This window comes from Perognathus longimembris, chromosome 1 (assembly GCF_023159225.1).
Source record: "Perognathus longimembris pacificus isolate PPM17 chromosome 1, ASM2315922v1, whole genome shotgun sequence".
NCBI classification, from domain to species: Eukaryota; Metazoa; Chordata; class Mammalia; order Rodentia; family Heteromyidae; genus Perognathus; species Perognathus longimembris.
This window is the reverse complement of record NC_063161.1, coordinates 28,578,409-28,596,603: the sequence shown is the minus strand read 5'-3', so window position 1 is coordinate 28,596,603 and position 18,195 is coordinate 28,578,409. Positions and strand designations below refer to the sequence as shown.

General features: G+C 33.8%; 1 protein-coding gene across 2 annotated transcripts in view; it reads left to right on the top strand.

Moving 5' to 3' along the window:
* Positions 1-18,195, top strand: part of Acss3 (acyl-CoA synthetase short chain family member 3) — a 135,172-nt gene that overhangs the window by 48,493 nt on the left and 68,484 nt on the right. For both annotated transcript variants that reach the window (XM_048358951.1, XM_048358946.1), the window contains 2 exons: positions 5,367-5,447; positions 5,633-5,728. In XM_048358951.1, the coding sequence (XP_048214908.1) occupies positions 5,367-5,447; positions 5,633-5,728 (177 nt within the window). The remainder of the gene's footprint in view (positions 1-5,366; positions 5,448-5,632; positions 5,729-18,195) is intronic.

Sequence of the window (18,195 nt, the reverse complement as noted above, 5' to 3'; positions counted from 1 at the left end):
TCTTTCTTTTATCTGTGGTACAATTCTTTCAGTTAAACTGCTGAGCATGCTACATCTTTGTCCATTATCTTATAGTTGTTCAGATCAATTAAAAAAATATACAACGGCTGAACATGCTGCACTTTGTCCATTATCTTATAGTTGTTCAGATCAATAAAAAAATTATATAGCTACAGAAGTATCTTCCCCTGAGGTAGCTCCCAAATCATCAAGATCCTACAGCGGAAGGAGATGAGATATCCCAAATGGAAACAGTATGTTTCTTCTAAGATGATTCACTGAGTTGTTAAGCAAGCTTCAAAGTTTCACCTAAACAAAGAGTAATGCAAATTTTTAAACAGTAGATCACACTGGCATTTATTCACTTCGCCATTCACTCATTCACTCAACCAACAATGTATTAAATAACTCTGCCAAATACTGTACTGAGGATAGAATCAGATTTTCCTTGAGCCCTCAGAGTGGAGGACGAGTGTCTGTGGGGATGTTGCCAGTATTCTGATGAGGGCTGATGATCTTGGAGCTGAGGAATGGCTTTGAGACATGAGACATGTGCTTGAGAATGGCACAGCATCTCACAAGTGCTTGTGCTTTTCATAATGTCTTGCATATTGGTGTGGGAAAAGACTAATAACAGCTGGGCTAAGACAGAAGGATGTCATTATGAGCATTATGAGGATAAGATTTTGCTGAAGTGATGAATTTCTTATTTTTTTAGATTCATCAGAATCGTTGCTTTCATTTCTTAATTCTCTGACTCAAACTACCATTTGGTGAAAATGTTTTTTTCTTTGTATATATTTATTTATTTCTCTTTGTGCTGGTTCTTCTGGCTTTTTGCTGATTACTACTTGGAGATAAGAATCTCCCAGACTTTTCTACCCAGGCTGGCTATAAGTGTGAGCCACTGGTGCCTAGCTTTGAATTTCTCTTTTCATTAGGTTATTGGAAATAAATATGTGCTTTCCACTTCTTTCTTTTCCCTCAGCTTGTCAAGCTGAGGTGAAATATGTTGTAAAATACATGTATACTGCACAATACATGTATCTATATATGAATCATATATCCCATCATTTATATGTATACATATATATTTATTACTTACATACATGCTAATAAATATGCATTTATATATGTATATGAACCTTTATTACAGAGTAAATAATACAGAGGCTCAACTAGGTGGCATATAATTTTATCATGTTCTCTAAATTGTGTTGGCTCAATACTTGAGCTGTGCCTTTGAGATTTTTATAGGCCAATTTAAAGACACAGCCACATAAACACACACTCACACATATAGTTAGGGAAATGAAGATATTAAACTCCTAATATTAAGAAACCTACTTTCCTTCCTCTTCTCTTCAATAGAGATTATTCCAATTACATTTTTCTTGTTTGTGTTGTGGCAACGGAAACTGCACACACCATTACCTAACTGTGTGTTTTCTGTTATAGTCTAAATGGTTTGATTTATGTTATTTTTTAAACTCTTATTACTTTCAAAAATAGTTCATTAAGTTGGAATTCCTTCTTTTAATATAAGTTTATTCTTTTAAAAACTATATATTGTTAGAGTGGTGTACAGAGGGGGTTATGTTTGAATTCTTTATGTGACTTTATGGCCACATGCCTAAGTTGCTAGTAACCACCTTTTGTTTTTATATTCAGACACTGAATTTTTGAAATGTCATGTACAGTACCATTGGTTAACAAAGAACACTTTTCTATTTCCTTCTTCCCATTCTCAAATTGAGTTTGCCAGCATGTCTTCCTTTGAGCACAGAGGGTCATTCTCATTTGGATGTTATGGCTGATCCTACAAAGAAACGCAGAATAGTGCATGAGAGTACACCAAGCTTTGCTGTGATGATATTAAATCATCTAATACTTTTACTTTTAAGGCAGGAAGACTAAGTGCCGATAAAAAGTAACCCACAGAGGTTTTTAAGATTACCGAATGGAGTTTGTGATCGAGGGGTAAAAATTGTTGTTGAATAAGTATTTTTGTTTCAATCACAGTACTTCAAAAACTCTCATTTCCGTATCTTGGAGTTCATTTTGGAGCCAACTTAGATGCCTTTATTAGGCGAATGGAAATAAACATTTTTCAGCCACTCTGGAAAATACTATATAGTTCTTAAAAAATTAAAAATAAGGTACAAGTTATATCACTCTTGGATGTGTTTCTGAAGGAATATAAGTCACCAGACCATTAAGATATACCTGTACACTTGTGTGTATAGCACTACTACTCACAATAGTCAGAATTAGAATAAGCTTTGGTTCTTATCTGTCAATAATGGATCAAGAAAATGTAATATATATGTATATATACACACACGCAATGGAATTCTATGCTTCTCTCAGAAAGAATAACATCATCCCATTCGAAAGGAAATGGAAAGACTTGGAAAAGAATCATATTAAGTGAAGTAAGCCAGACGCAGAGACAGGCTCCATAGTTTCCCTCATTGGTAGTAATTAGTGTAAGTCTAGGATGGTCCTAGCAGAGGATCACAATAGCTCAGTAACTATGTACACATGACCATATAAGATGATGCTAATTGAAATGAACTCAGATACAATTTTAAAGTATTATTTGTAGAGCCAGGTTTGGTAGCATATACCTTTAATTCCTACTAACAGCAGGGAAAAAGTGCCAGGAGGATTGCTTGAGTATGATAAATCTAAGCCAGCCTGGAAAACATAGGGAGGTAATAAAAACCAGCAAGAAAACAAACAAACAAACAAACACAGTTTTTGTCATGCCAGTCAAAATTTTGTTTCTGATTGATTTTATTACTTAGATGATAATGATTTGAGCATTTTTAAACCACAAATTAGTATTCCTCCTTTTTATTATATTTATCATTATCTGGAAAATATTTTTGCAGACAAGAATTGAATATTTTATTATCTTATTCACAAGTTTATAATAATCTTTTTTCCCTTCCTAATTTTTCATAAAACACCAACACGCAGAAGATATCAAATCTTTGGGAATGAAAGCCAAATTACAGATTTAAGGTTTAAAGTTTAACAGAAGATAAACTGCTAAAATGATCAAAATACTTATAGTCATGCTTTTAAAAATGCCGTACTAAAGATGTGATACCTTTTCTCTGTCCTTTAGCTCTACTTAATTAAAAATATCACTATCAGGGTGTTGATCCAGAGGGGTTACACTCACAAAAGTCAGGAAAAAGTACATTTCGTTTTCAGAAAATGTCACTGCTTCCCTCACTGTCTATGTTTTTCCCTCCTACCCCCACCCACACATTGTATAGTTCATTTCTAGCATAGTACTTTGTGAGTACCACTGCTACATTTGTTCACCCTTTGTCCCTCCATTTCTGTGTATCCCTTTTGCCCTCCCAAATACAGATAAACGAACAAGAAATAAAGAAAAGAAAACAAAAACAACAATATAGGAAAATGCCTCTTGCTTCCATTACCTGGAGTTCATTTTGATAAATACTGTTTTACATGATCAGAATATTTTTTTAACAAAAATATTTGATGGTAACCTAGAATTATTTCTGACATGTCTTCTTTATGGATGATATAACCATCTAAGTTAAAAAAATCAATATTACAATCAAATCAAACTAAAATGTCAATTTCTGCAAACTTGCTCTAGAATTTTTTTCAAAAATACTAAATTTGAGACTAGGAAGAGCTCAGTGTTAGTGTATGTGCTTAGGGTCCATAATGTCATGAGTTTTATCACTAGTTTTTATATTTTGGCCTTTATAATTTTAAATACTTTGTCATTCATGGTCGCATTAAGCGATAAGTCTCGATTTTTTAATATTTTGCCAGATGGGTTTAAGTAGTCACTAATTGGCAAACACTGCTTTTAAAAAAACAACCCCTCAGATAATTAGAAATTGGGTCATTGATCTTTTAAATTTATATACAAACAAAATACGACTCAATTGTGTATCTGTAGGCTCTTAGTCTTTGCAGCCCATACATCACATTATCTGATTTAAAATTTACTCCATTGCATTGAATTATTGACAAAAATGTGCTCTATATTCAAGGCAGGTGAAGTGGTGAAAACGTTTTAAACCAACTTACATGAAATTATTACCAACATCGTACCCTTCTCCCCTTTAAAGTGAATTCAAGGTTTTATAAAAGACTGAAAATTCACTAATACATCAGGTTATTGAGACGTAGGAAAAGACACTGTGTCAAAGGCAAATTAGTAAAATCCATAAAAGATAGACTAGCCTGAGAAGATAGCTGCTAATTCACAAGGGAAGGGCTTGCATGTCTCTTGGTGGTGACTGAGGATTCCTGGTTTCTCCAGGGTGATCAAGGGAGCCAGCTGTTTGCTAACCATGTCACACAGCAGAGAAAATAACTGTCAAATGCTAACCAATCTGCATGAGATCTGCCAAGAGACCAGGTGTTGTTGCTTGTAGATAAAATGTATTCTCAGTTTGATACCTATGTTTTATTACTGGAACCTGAGGAAAGCAGTGATGTTAGTAACTAATGGAATGACTATTTCTTTTCTATTCCTTTGATTCATGCATGTGTCAATGAAGAAATGACTCCATTCATAACTCCATTTATTGTGATAAAATTCATGATTTCATTTACCACGAATTCTTACTAATGCTGACTATTGTCCATGCCACTATCTTAGTGAGTTTGAATGTGTTCATAATATTCAGGAATACTCCTAGAAACAGATTTATGAAAACAATAAAGTAATGGTGTAGTAATCTTTATTTTGTACCCCACATGAAAGCATATCAGCAAAATTTAGGTATAGCTTATCAGGAGTCACCACCACAGTTCTAGAATTTATCATTAAAGAATTGCTCAACTCTAATATTGTGCTTGCTTGATTTCCAATTAATATTATAACCAGGCTGTGGTTATGCTGTGACTTTGATTCCTCAGTCGAGTATAATTTAATCTTAAGGAATAGAAATTTGTGTGTAATTTTGTATTTTAGGCACATACCTACATTGTAACATTGTACACTTATATTTGACAGTTTCCATTTTTGTTCTGCAAATATATCTAAAAATATAATGCTAATAGTGTATGTCACCACTGAAGAATTATTATTGTATATTGTATATTGTAAAATATAAGTTTTCTTTAGAAGTGCAAGAATATGGTGTGAGATTGGGTCCTACTAATAGAACTGATGAAGACATTTTTTTCTGGTTTCCTATTGATAAAGTAAAAGAAATAAAGATACAAATACAACTGTATAAAAATGAAAAATTTCTGTATAAAATATCAAATACATCAATCCTGAAACTTTTAAACTAGATAGGATTCTTTTATATGCTGATGATGCTGATGATATTAACTTTAACTTTTCTCTCACTTAGGGTGTGGTTAGGCCCACAGGAGGATATGCTGTGATGCTAAACTGGACAATGTCTTCAATATATGGCCTTAAACCTGGAGAGGTAAGCACAGTGTTAAGTTCCTACGACATACTAGTTCTTTGCATTGCAGTTAGATAAACTCATGATTATGTTCCCAGCACTTGGGAAATTGAAGTAGATCATGTGTTTGAGGCCAACCAGGTCTATATTGTGAGAGCCTGCTCTTTATTTTTCAAAGCCATCCATTGTATTTTCTTATTTTCTAGGTATGGTGGGCAGCTTCTGATTTGGGCTGGGTTGTTGGACATTCTTACATCTGTTATGGACCTCTTCTCCACGGGAACACAACAGTTTTATATGAGGTGAGAAAATAAAAGTTGTAGTACATAGAGTTCATCCTTACTGAATACTTAATGAATGAAAGTTTTGGAGGCACATACCTGGGTTGGAATAATGTTTATATTTTATTCCAGATGAAAATATGCTGATTCTTCAAAATAAAATAAGCTTCCAATAAAAGAGAGCTATGTGAATTAATAATAGACAGCTAACTTAATTTTATAGAAAAATTCATTAAAATTAAATTCTGGAGAAGATACACCGACAAGCTTAATGTGTTTTTCCTATCTGATTTTGAAAATTTAATAAACTGGCCCTAAGTTTAGCATTCTACAAAATAAATTTATCATTCTCACAAAATCACCTTTGTGTCTTTTTACAGAATTAGTGGATTTTACTAAGGCATTGGCTTCAGTTTTAAGGAACAGACATATTGACTTTCCAGATTCATAGGTGGACAAATAACTGTTTAAATATTCTGATACATGTTTTAATGTCATCCTATAATCTTTAATTTTATCCATGACATATATAGAAGCTTAGACACCATGCACATTAGATTTATGGGAGATCAAAATCTTGGTTGGATAACAAATTATCATAGTTTGCTAAATTATTGATACCAGACCTTTTGAGCAAAACTAACAAAATATAAAAATATACACACCTTTATATTATATTTAATTTGGTTCTGCATACTGAGAAAATGAAATAGGAGAACATAAAGTTGGGCTCAGTTTGTGCATACAATCCCTAAATATTATAATTACTCATAGCCCAAATTAACTCTTCGTGGACTGCTTTAAAATTTTAACCACAGGCCGGACATAGTGGCTTATGCCTTTCATGCAGGCTACCCAGAAGGTTAAGATCCAGAGAACTGTAGTTTGAAGGTAACTCAGGTAGAAAAGTCTGTGAGACTCTATATCTTAAAAATAACCAGGAAAATGTTAAGACTGGAGGCGTAGCTCAAGTTGTAGAGCACCAACAGAGCAAGCACTTCCAGCCAGCATGGCCAGCAAGCTTGCCATGCAAGCATGGCCAAAGTTTAAAAGAGAGGGCCAGAAATAATAATAGGAATGATAATAGGAATAATATCAATAATAGTTATAATAATATGAGCAGTGTTTCAATCTTACTTTTTCACATTTGAAAATTTGTGTTCAATATAATAGGATAAAAATCATTAATATATTGTAAAACATCTGAAATAAGAGGCCAAGAAAAAAGAATTGGTAATATTTAGTCTAAGAACCAACAAACTTAATGATTATATATTGTATGTGTATTTTGATGTATATAGTAAGCTGCTACGTAGAAAGTATGGGCTCCCTTAATATAGTTACATTTATATTTTGAGAATAATAGAGATAAATTTAAATAACCTACATGGGAGTAGAATAGTTTCTGCGATGTAAGATTCTTACATAGCAATTTATCAATATTAGTCAAGGAAGCAGACAAGGAATATGGATGGTGAAGAACAGAATTAGATAATGTCTTTACAATATTATAAATATAAAATTCAATGAATCTGTCAGAAAACAGAGGAGAAAGGGAGAGTTTTTATGTTCATGGGATTTCACTAGTCCTTTCACCATTTACAGCCCCTTTCTGTTTGATCAGTTTTAGCTGACAATTTTTATTTGACATTGATGTAACCAATAAGCCATCAGACACTACTCCCCATCGCTTATACTATGTTTTTGTACTTTGTAGACTCACTATGTATTGGAGTGGTTTACAATAATTATGACATAAAATAGTTTTGACACATCTATTTTATATTAAAGTCTTTATAGAGAATGTATTTTTAAAAGTAATGATTCCTCTTTAAGCAGATAAAATGAATGTTAACATTGACCGTTCACATTGAATTATGACATTGCTTAGATAAATGTGGAAAGGCAGAATTCATCATGATGTTTGTAAATATTTCTAACTCTTAAGCTGACTTTATAATGGCAATTCATACTGTATTTGTGCTGCTGTTTCTCAAGTTTATTTAAAACATGAGGTTAACAATGTCAACAAAGGTTGTTTGTCTTTGTCTCCAAGGGGTGTGCTGAAAACCACTGTCTACAAATACTTGTGTGAATGATTACAGGATGCAGTACTTTCAAATCATGTCTTGTGAGTTTTACACTTTGGAGGAAAGGAGAGTTGGGGGAGAGAGGGAGAGAAAATGAGGGAGGAAGAAACACTGTACAAAAAGAAATATACTCATTATCTTATATAACTGTAACCCCTTTGTACGTCACCTGTACAGCAAAAATTTTAAAAATATCATTAGACTTATACAGAATCTGTACTTTGGGCTGGGATGTAGCTCAGTGGCAAAGTGCTTGCCTAGCAAGTGCAACGTACTGGGTTCGATCCCCAGTACCAAAAAAAGAAAAGACAAAAAAAAAAAAAAAGGCACAATGCCTATGCATACTAGAATCTGTACTCTGAGCATAATATATTCAAAACAGAAATTAGGAACAGAGAGGTAAAAGGAAAACCAAGCAACTGAAAGTGAACTCATATATTTCTAAATAACTCATAAGTCAAGTAGACACTGACGGAAAATTATATATACATTCGTATCTATAATGTGTGTATGAAAGAGAAAAACATATCATAATGAAATTTGTGGGACACAAAGTAGTGCTAAGAAGAAAAAAACTAAATGGGTGCATTAGAAAAACATGGAGAAATTTCAAGATCCTAGTATTAAAAGAACAATGTAAAGTACAAACAATAGACCAATAAAAATAGACATAGAATTTAATGTAATTGAAAACAGAGAAGCAATGGAGAAAACCAATAAATCACAGAGCTGATTCTCTGTAGTCAAATTCACAAACTTCTGTAAGTCTTACAGAGAAAAAAGCCACAAATTTCCAGTATCACAAATTAAGATGTTACAAATGACCCTAAAGGCATAAAAAGGATAATAAGACCATACCAAGCCCAACCCAGCAACAGAAAATTTGATAGTTTAGATAAGTGGGGCCATTCCCTGAAGAATCACACATCAGTACAAGTCATCAAGTAGGAAATCTACTACTTAAATAGCATTGCTATTAAGAAAATCAAGCTTCTTTTCTTTTTTATAAATTTAATTTTATTATCAAGGTGATATACAGAAAGGTTACATATACATATGTAAGGTAATGAAAATCAAGTTTCTTAGATTCATTTTGATCATTTTATATGATCATATACCCATATGAACCTTTGCTATTCTCCCTGCAGTTAATCTCTAGGCATAGCTCCTATTACTAGAAAATTCTGCCAAATGTTTAAAGAAGATTGAACAGTAATTCTGCAGAAAATATAAGAAGAGTGAGACTAGCATTGACCTAGCAGAGAACCAATGATAGAAACATGATAGAAAAAATAAAATATTATTGATTAATATTTTTATTAATTTTTACAAAAATCCTTGACAAGATATTAGTACATAGAATTCATCAGTATGTAAAAATAACAATGTTCCTTGACCAAGTGGAATTTGTTCTAAGATATAAGGATAGTTCAGTATTTAAAATTTAAATTTAGCCCATTATATTAAGAGGCTAAAGAACAAAAATCATATAATCATATAAAAAGATACAGAAGTCATTAAGAAAATAAACATGTTTTCTTAATGAAGAACTGAGAAATAAAATGGCACTTCCCCAACCTAACAACAATATCTATAAAAATCAAATTATATCATATTTAGTAATAAGACTGAATGATTTTTGGTAGTATTTGGAGAAATACTACCAGTCCTGGGCCAGTCTTGGGCCTTAGACTCGGCCTGAGCACTGTCCCTGGCTTCTTTTTGCTCAAGGCTAGTACTCTGCCACTTGAGCCACAGCACCACTTCTGGCCCTTTTCTATATATGTGGTGCTAGATAATCAAACCCAGGGCTTCATGTATATGAGGCAAGCACTCTTGCCACTAGGCCATATTCCCAGACCATAAGTCTCCATTTTCAGCTTTTATCACAACTTTCACTTGACTGGCTGAAGTTCTATTAAGCTATTTAAATAAAAGAAATAAAATGGATGCATATCAGGAATGGTTAAGATTTCTCTCTATTTGAAATGGTCTGGTTATGTATGTAGAAAATGATTGTATATATGAAAACTCCCACAGTATTAAGTCAGTTCAACAGAGCCTCTGAATACCACAGAAACATATAAATATCTATTTTACTGCTATATACCAGCAATCAATGCATGTGGCTGAAAAGGGCAACAGGAGAGATCCCTATGGATCAGGAAGTGTCTTGTAACCCTACTGAATCATTATCTTGTGTGACATACAGTACTGCTATTTTTACAAGACATTACTACGGAATACTTGGTAAAGGGTGTGTTTTATATTTCTGTGGTATTCCTTACAACTGCTTTGATTGTACAATTTTGTAAATTCATGAAATAATTGAAATTCATTTTCGTAGTAGCAAATGGTCTGTTGTTACCTGACCTATATATACTGATAATCTTCTCTCTGTTTCCTGGCCCCATTTATTTTTTTCACCCATCCCTTATCATACTGGCAATTACCTATAAGATTTCCCCCACTACATTCATCTTTAATATGTTCATATAACATAGTAGTTATTTTCTTCAGGATTAAATCTTAAATATTATGAACTAAAGTTTAGATATCATTATTTCTGTGATATTTTTATTTTGGATTTTCTTAGGCAGACTGAAATGTTCCTTATATTTCCATTAAATTATTCAGTTGTGCAAATTTTCATATTCTGTGCTATCATTCTGTTAACACCATGTCTGGAACAGTGCTTTCTATCGGGTAGGTAATATTTGTTTGTTGAGTGAATGGCCCTTTTTTCTTTTTGGTCAGAGGGCTTGAATTCAGGAGCAGGGGGCTGTCTCTGAGCTTTTTTTGCTTAAGGCTAGTACTCTACCCTTTGGATATGCTCAGTACAGACATATTTTTTTTCCATCTGTGTTGAGTGTATGGTTGATTGAATCCACAGATGTGGAATATTGAAATGAGAATGGCTGACTCTACTGTTTTAATTTAGTAGTATTAACAATTTATTTATGTAGCAAGCCAGACTCCTATATTAAATAACAAAAATGCATCTAACATAAATTAAACAAAATAATTTAGTAGGTCATTCATGTAGTTCCCACAGGGTTATATTTTTGGCTATATATGATGTCTTACTATGCATATTAATAAAGATGTATACCTATGTGTATATCTCAGTTGATCAAGTTTTATTTTTGTGCTTCATGAATTATAGTATTTCAAAGGTATAATCTAAAGGAGATTTAGAATTGGTGTCTGGAACAACATTTCTCCTTGACAATTAATCTTAAATTAACAAAAATTGATATTCTAAAGTACCAGCAGATTTGCAGTTCATTATGTGCCCAATTGTCTGGAGCACAAGAGGCAATTTGTAAAAAAGTACCTCTTTTATGAAATGAAAATAGCTCATAATATTATATGAACATATACTGAATAAATACTTTGTTTAGCAAAGGTATTTAAAAAATATTCTGGACTTTAATACAAATTTAAAACTACCTCAGCTGAAAGAAAACAAATAGTTAAAACTAAATTAGGCATTCAGTTTCTCTTCTAGATATCAGACAATTTTCTGTTGCAGGCAGGTTCTGCAGCAATATGAAGTAATACAATGGATACTTAATAAGGCTTTTTTTTTTCTACCCTAAGAAGACACTTAGCTCAAGCCAGATGAGATGGCTCTTGCCTTTTATCCTACTACTCAGGAGGCAGAGATAAGAGGAAAGAAGATCAAGGTCAGTCCAGGAAAAATCTCTGCAATATCTCATCTTAACCAATAAAAAGCTGGGTGTGGCTGAGTGTGGTGTAGAGTATCTGTCAGCCCAGCTAGAAAGGAAGTGTAAATGGAGGATTACAATGGAGGATGTCAGCCTAGGGCAGCCTAGGCCAAAAGCAAAACCCTATCTCATCAGGCATGGTTCAAGTAGTACAGCTGCTGGCCTGACAGCTATGAGGATTCGAGTTCATATCCTACTAGCATACACACACACACACACACACACACACACACACACACACACACACACACACACACACACCATACATCTCTACATCTGTGGAGTACAAACAAAAGGAATCCTGAGTTTTGATTTGTCTTTCACATGCGGATGATTTCCCCATTCTAAAATACATTCGTAATGTTGCTTGCTAACATGAAACATAAAGACCCTTGAACCCCTTCTCTTGCAGCAACATTCTGTTTTTGACAGCCCTTAGTTGTTGCTTCCCAATCTGGAACTTCCTCTGTAGACCTTTTCACATTTGTTTCATATATATGTATATATATATATTACTATTGAGGAAAATATTTGTTTTTTTAACTTTCAAATTTTTTTCTTATTTATTGTCAAAGTGATGTACAGAGAAGTTACAGTTTCATATGTTAGGCATTGGGTATATTTCATGTATTGTTTGTTACCTCCTCCCTCAGTCCCCCCTCCCCTCTCCCCCTTTCCCTCTCCCCCCATGAGTTGTTCAGTTGGTTTACACCAAACAGTTTTGCAAGTATTGCTTTTGTAGTCATTTGTCTTTTTATCCTTTGTCTCTCGATTTTGGTATTCCTGTTCACTTTCCTAGTTCTAATACCAGTATATACAGTTTCCAATGTACTCAGATAAGATACAGTGATAGTGCAGGTAGAACCACAGGAAGAGGATACAAGAGGATCATCAACAATAGAAGCTATGGTTTTACATGGGATGTTGAAAGTAATTACAACAGTGATATAACACTCGTTTCCATAACATGGAGTTCATTTCCCATTTGTTTCTATTGACGTCATTCCCTAACAAGAGACTTTTCTATCACCACTGGTCCAATAGCTCCATTTTTTTCCTGAGCCAATGGATATGTTCTATCCTCATCTTGACATCTAATGTCACATCTTTCTGATTCACTTTCTTCCTTTCTGAGGCATGGCTCATCTCTGTTTCCTACACTTACTCTTATGTTCATTCCTGAACTGGGAGCTTGGCTTAGTTGCTTTGTCTTTTCCTGAAGTACATGCCTCTCCAATTTCAGCTCTCAGCTCTAGTGCAATTTTCAGAGAAGTCCTCTTTGGCCTCTCTGGTGAGTCATCACCCCCCAGAAACTTCCATTTTGTTGTCTGTATCAGTTTACAGTCTCCTGGGAGTTTGTAGGCTACTTTCATAAATAGTTTGTTCCTTTCCACTGGAAATTCTAAAAAAGTGTCATTTCTTTCTCCATAGTATCCATTTCAACTACAAATCTTCTCCATTTATAATGTTTCCAATAAGTTGTTAAGTAAATGCCCAAATAACGCTATTAGGAAAAAAAAGCAACTTTCTGTCAAGGTGACAAAATACCTTAGATAATCACCATAAAAGAAGCAAATAAGGGTGAAAGGCAAATCAATGCAACAACAAACTTACAAGACAATATTCAATAAACCAATTGTACATCTTAGGGGAGGGTGGGGAGGGAACAGGGGATGGAGGAAGGTGGGAGAAACATGGAGGAGGTAAAAGTTTGATAAGAAATGTACTCACTGCTTTGCATATGTAACTGTAACCCTTCTGTACATTACTTTGACAATAAAATAAATTTAAAATAGAGAAGAAAATAGTTATTTTGGCTCACAAATTCAGAGGTTTCAGTCCGTGATTGCTTGACCTTTGATGAAGCAGTACATGGTACACAATGGCATGGAGCATATAGAAGAGAAAGCTCTCACTTTAAGGCAACCAGGAATCAGAGAGAGACAAAGACAGAAACATAGACAGAGAGAGAGAGAGAGACAGAGACAGAGACAGACAGACAGATAGACAAAGACAGACACAGAGAGACAGAGAAAGAGGAGAGAGAGAGAGAGAAGGTGTATATTTGGGGGACTTCCAGTACACTCTTCAAGGACATACTTTCAGTAACCTGACTTCCTTCCATAAGATCCCAATTCCTAAGTATTCTGTCAGCTCCCAGGAGGATCAGTCAAGCTGTGACCCAGGAGCTTTTGGAGATCCAAATCATAGCACAGACTGTTCATGAAGAAAATTTAATGGCTAGGAAATTTCTCTAACTTAATTTTGTGCTTATATGTGTGTGTGAGATGACAAATAGTGTTTATTAATGGATATGCTTCCTGGCTTATTTGCTTACGTTTTCCAGCTTGCTATCTACAGAATCTGCCCTAACCATTCCTTTCAAGATTAAATGCACCCTTCTGGATCCTGCCATTCTCCATATCTTTGCTGTGTCCCAGTGTGGTAATTTGTGGCTTGTAAACACATTTCAATTTCATAATACAGGCACAGAGGCTTCTGAAATGGGCAGTAGTGTACCTAAGCAAGAAATCAGCTTACTCGTCCTTAGTTATTACCTAGGTAAAGAAAGGAACATTAGATATTCCTATCAAATCTAGCTTAAAATTGATCTGTAAACTGGGCAGCATAAATAGTAGTAATATGATACTGGTATTAGAACTAGGGAAGTGAAAGGGAATATCAAAATTGAGAGACAATGGATAAAAAGACAAATGACTCCAAAAGCAATACTAGCAAAACCATTTAGTGTAAACCAACTGAACAACTCATCAGAGGAGAGGGAAAGGGGGAGGGGGAGGGGGGATGAGGGAGGAGGTAACAAATAGTACAAGAGATGTACTCATAACCTTATGTATGAAACTGTAACTCCTCTATACATCACTTTGACAATAAATAATTATTTAAAAAGTGCTTACTAACCCTTAACAATGTTTGAAATCCTCATATCATGTAATAAAAATGAAGTATAAAGATAAAACATTAATATTTAAAGTAAAAAAAGGAAAATGCTTATTTTTATATAGTCAGTATTAAGAAAAGTAATCAGAAAGCTTACTCAATTTACATTTGTGTGCATCTTACATACTATATACTTAATAGTATTCTTCATGGACTATACAGGGCAGATGGCATTTTGTTAAAAATTCAACTATTAAATTTAAAGGTAGGTACTATGTTTTGTCTTCTTAAGCAGTAAATTGGTTACAGAATGGATTGGATGTAAAATTCTATATGGTGGTATGAGAGCATGGGTGGTGGACTAGGAATTTTAATACTTATATTACCTACCATCTTCTGTTTTTATCTACTTCTACAACCTTGGGTAATTTAATTAAAATGTCTTGTGAATCTATGTTTACATCCTTAAAATGAGAAAGCTGACATATCTCAGTTTCTATTTGTGCAAATCTTTTCTCTATTATTTGTCCAGAATGAATACTTTATTTGGTAACTTGTTTTAATTTTTATACTCTGTAATTAATTTAATGTTTTGATATTTAATGATGTGGAAGATGTTTTCAGAAAAATATCATAGTAGTTAAAATAGCTGTATCATGATTTCTAATACTTCTATGCATTGATTGTTTGGCTTCAGGTATGCTATTTACTTGTTTTGCCTATGTTTTCACATTTGTAAATATCAGTAGTAATAATACCTTTCTTATATATCAATTAATTGGTCAGTCAAGAAAAGCCTTTATAATAATTTCCAGGATTTAATCTATTTTTGGATATTACAAGCTATTGTCATTATTCAAAAACATATATTTATTCTTTCTCAGAATAGAAATCTACATCGTAATCAGCAACCATTAGTTACTCTGCATTCCAGCATTTATATATAATGCTTAGGGTTTTAGATATTCCACATTCCTTTTTTCAAAGCCCATCCTCATAGTATTGAAGATGTCATCAGAGCACGGGAGGCAGCTCCCTTTGGAGCCCATTAATTCTCTTCTAAGCACAGGTGAAGGAACCAGCACACAGAGATGTTTGGTCCTTCAACTACCAACTTTGAAGAATGAGGAGCAGATGTGCAAAATAACACAGTGGTGTCTCCCCTCAAGGATCTGTCTTTTAAGAGTAGAAACTGGGAATGAAGTGAACACAGCCTTGAAGCCTTTTATCTGTGAATAACAAAGCACATTTCATGGTTCACCTCTATCAGAGTGTTAGCATCATTCCCCTTCTATTTCTAATGGCTCTTAGTACCTGTCTAAAACACTGGAAGAATTCAGAATACACAGCTTGACAAGTTGAGTATTCTTTTTTTTTGCATTTACAGAAAGGACAGGGAGTTTAGAAAAGCTCACTTTCTCTTTCTTTATTGAATGATCAACTGAAAGCTTTGTATTCCTATATTGGTATATGACTCTTTAGGATAGTGGATGTGAAACTGTTTATGTATATGTATTTGTGTATGTATGAACATAAATATATATATACATGTGATGGTATAGACATGTATTTTACACATGGATGCAATAAAAGTCATTTTATTTTATGTACATGCTGACTTTATATGTACAGTATGTATTTTGAAAACAGGACTTTAATCCATTTCTAAGTTTGTAAAGTCTCATTTGAGGGAACATTGTAGATGAAAGCTACTCCCAAAATTATTTTTATTGTTTTTTTTCTTTTGTTTGTTGTATTTTTGGTGTCAATACTGGGGCTTGAACTCAGAGCCTCATTCTCTCAGTTGGACTTTATTTCCTCCTACACAGTGCTGGCTAGCACTCAACCACTTGAGCTACACCTCTACTTCTTTTGTTTGGTATTTGGAGTTAAGAATTGCACAGACTTTTCTGCCTTGACTGACTTCAAACATCCTCCTTGGATTTCAGTCTTCTGAATATCTAGTAGGACAGACATGAGCTACTAGTACTGAATTGTTTTTGTATTTAGTACTCTTGATACATCATCAGACCTGTGCTGGATCTTTATTTTCCATCAAATCCTCCTGTGTTGCATTTCCATGTAAACTGACCAATGTGAGTTCTTACCAAAGGCATTTGTTTTAACAACAAAATTGCTACCTGCGAGCAGGTACTGTCTCTTCATCAGATATTGGCATTTTCACCTATGCTAACCATTTCATTTGTAATTTGTTAATATCATTTTTTTTCATAGATAGGGGTATGTTGCTTCTTTTTAGGACAAGTAGCAATGACATTGCTAACTAGTACACTTAGTTGGCAACCTCATTGTCCTTGCATTTCCCTTACATAATGGAAAATTATTTTCTTTTTCATTTGTTTTTCAAATCAAGTGTAAGAACAATCTGCTTTTCTGAACATGGTGAATGAGAAAAATGATAACTCAGTTACTACTATGACTTAGGCTATGTAATTTAATCTTCCAAATAGATTATATCCTCCAAAAAGATTATAAAGCTGATGTCAGCATCCTCTGGATTTCTCCCATGGTCAGTAGTTCAAATATATCTGTTATTGAGTTTATTTTTCTCTATGTGAGCCTGTGTTTTATGGCGGAGCAAGCAAGTGCAGCTATTGTCTCAATCCCATCAACAATATTTAATGGAGGTTATTGTGAGTTCAGAATCATTTTACAGGCCAAAGGGGAAACAGAGTTAGTATCATATATAGACCAAGCACAGAAAAGTCTGACAATATAGGCAAGGAATTAAAATTGATATGAAGGACATAAAGCAAATAAATAAAATTGCCACTTCACTAAAAATTCTCTTATACTGTAAAGAAACTATAAAAAATTATTTGTAAAAAAATTATTTGTAAACTACAGTAGACCGAGACCTGTGAATAACACACTACATTTAATTCTTGAACTTTGGCTTAAATTTTGTCTGCTATTTTTAAGAAAAGCTCTTCTCTACTTGATAGGGAGAAATCTGTGCATGAGAAAGTAAAATAAAGCAGTAAAAGTAACTACCATTGCTTGAGTTTTAGGTGATCAGGACCCTTTACATACTTTATACATAGGCTTAATCCTAACTATCAATGTATGAGGTGGTTACTTTGCATTACTATTTATATCTGTAGGAACAGAGTAACTGGAACGTTTAAATGACTAGTGGTGGTAAAAGGGTGATGTTTGGGATTTGAAACCAGGCCCTTGAACTTAATGCCAAAGCTTTACCTCAGCACAATCTATAGATGGCTGTTGAATGCAGTCAGATATCTGATCAGAACATTAAGGAAAAGTCAGGATATTAGGATGTTAGATGAATGGTGTGAGACAGGTAATGGGGGAGTTGGATGCAGCTCTGAATGTTTCTTCAACCTGGAGAGTTGATACAATGGCCTATCCTTATGGCAGTTCAGCTGTACAATTATTAGACACAAACATGGTACTATTGGTTTTGGGTAATGTTGAATTTCAACATTCTGTTCAGATGTGTAACACTAAAGTCAGATTTGAAGCTGGGAATATCTTTCAGGAATGGAGAATCTAATGATTTAACTTCCTTCAGTGATCAAGATTATCAGAGTGTTAAAGATTGAAAAGAGACCATGGTAAACTTTGAGGCAGAAAAAGAATATATCTATACAATGAAAGTGAGAAATTGGGAGAGAATAGAGAATCAGATAATCAAAATAGATGGAATAAGCATGCAGGTTCATTTTTCTGAAGATAAGAGGAGTTTCAAGCAATAAAGAGAGACATCAGATTAGACTGCTGA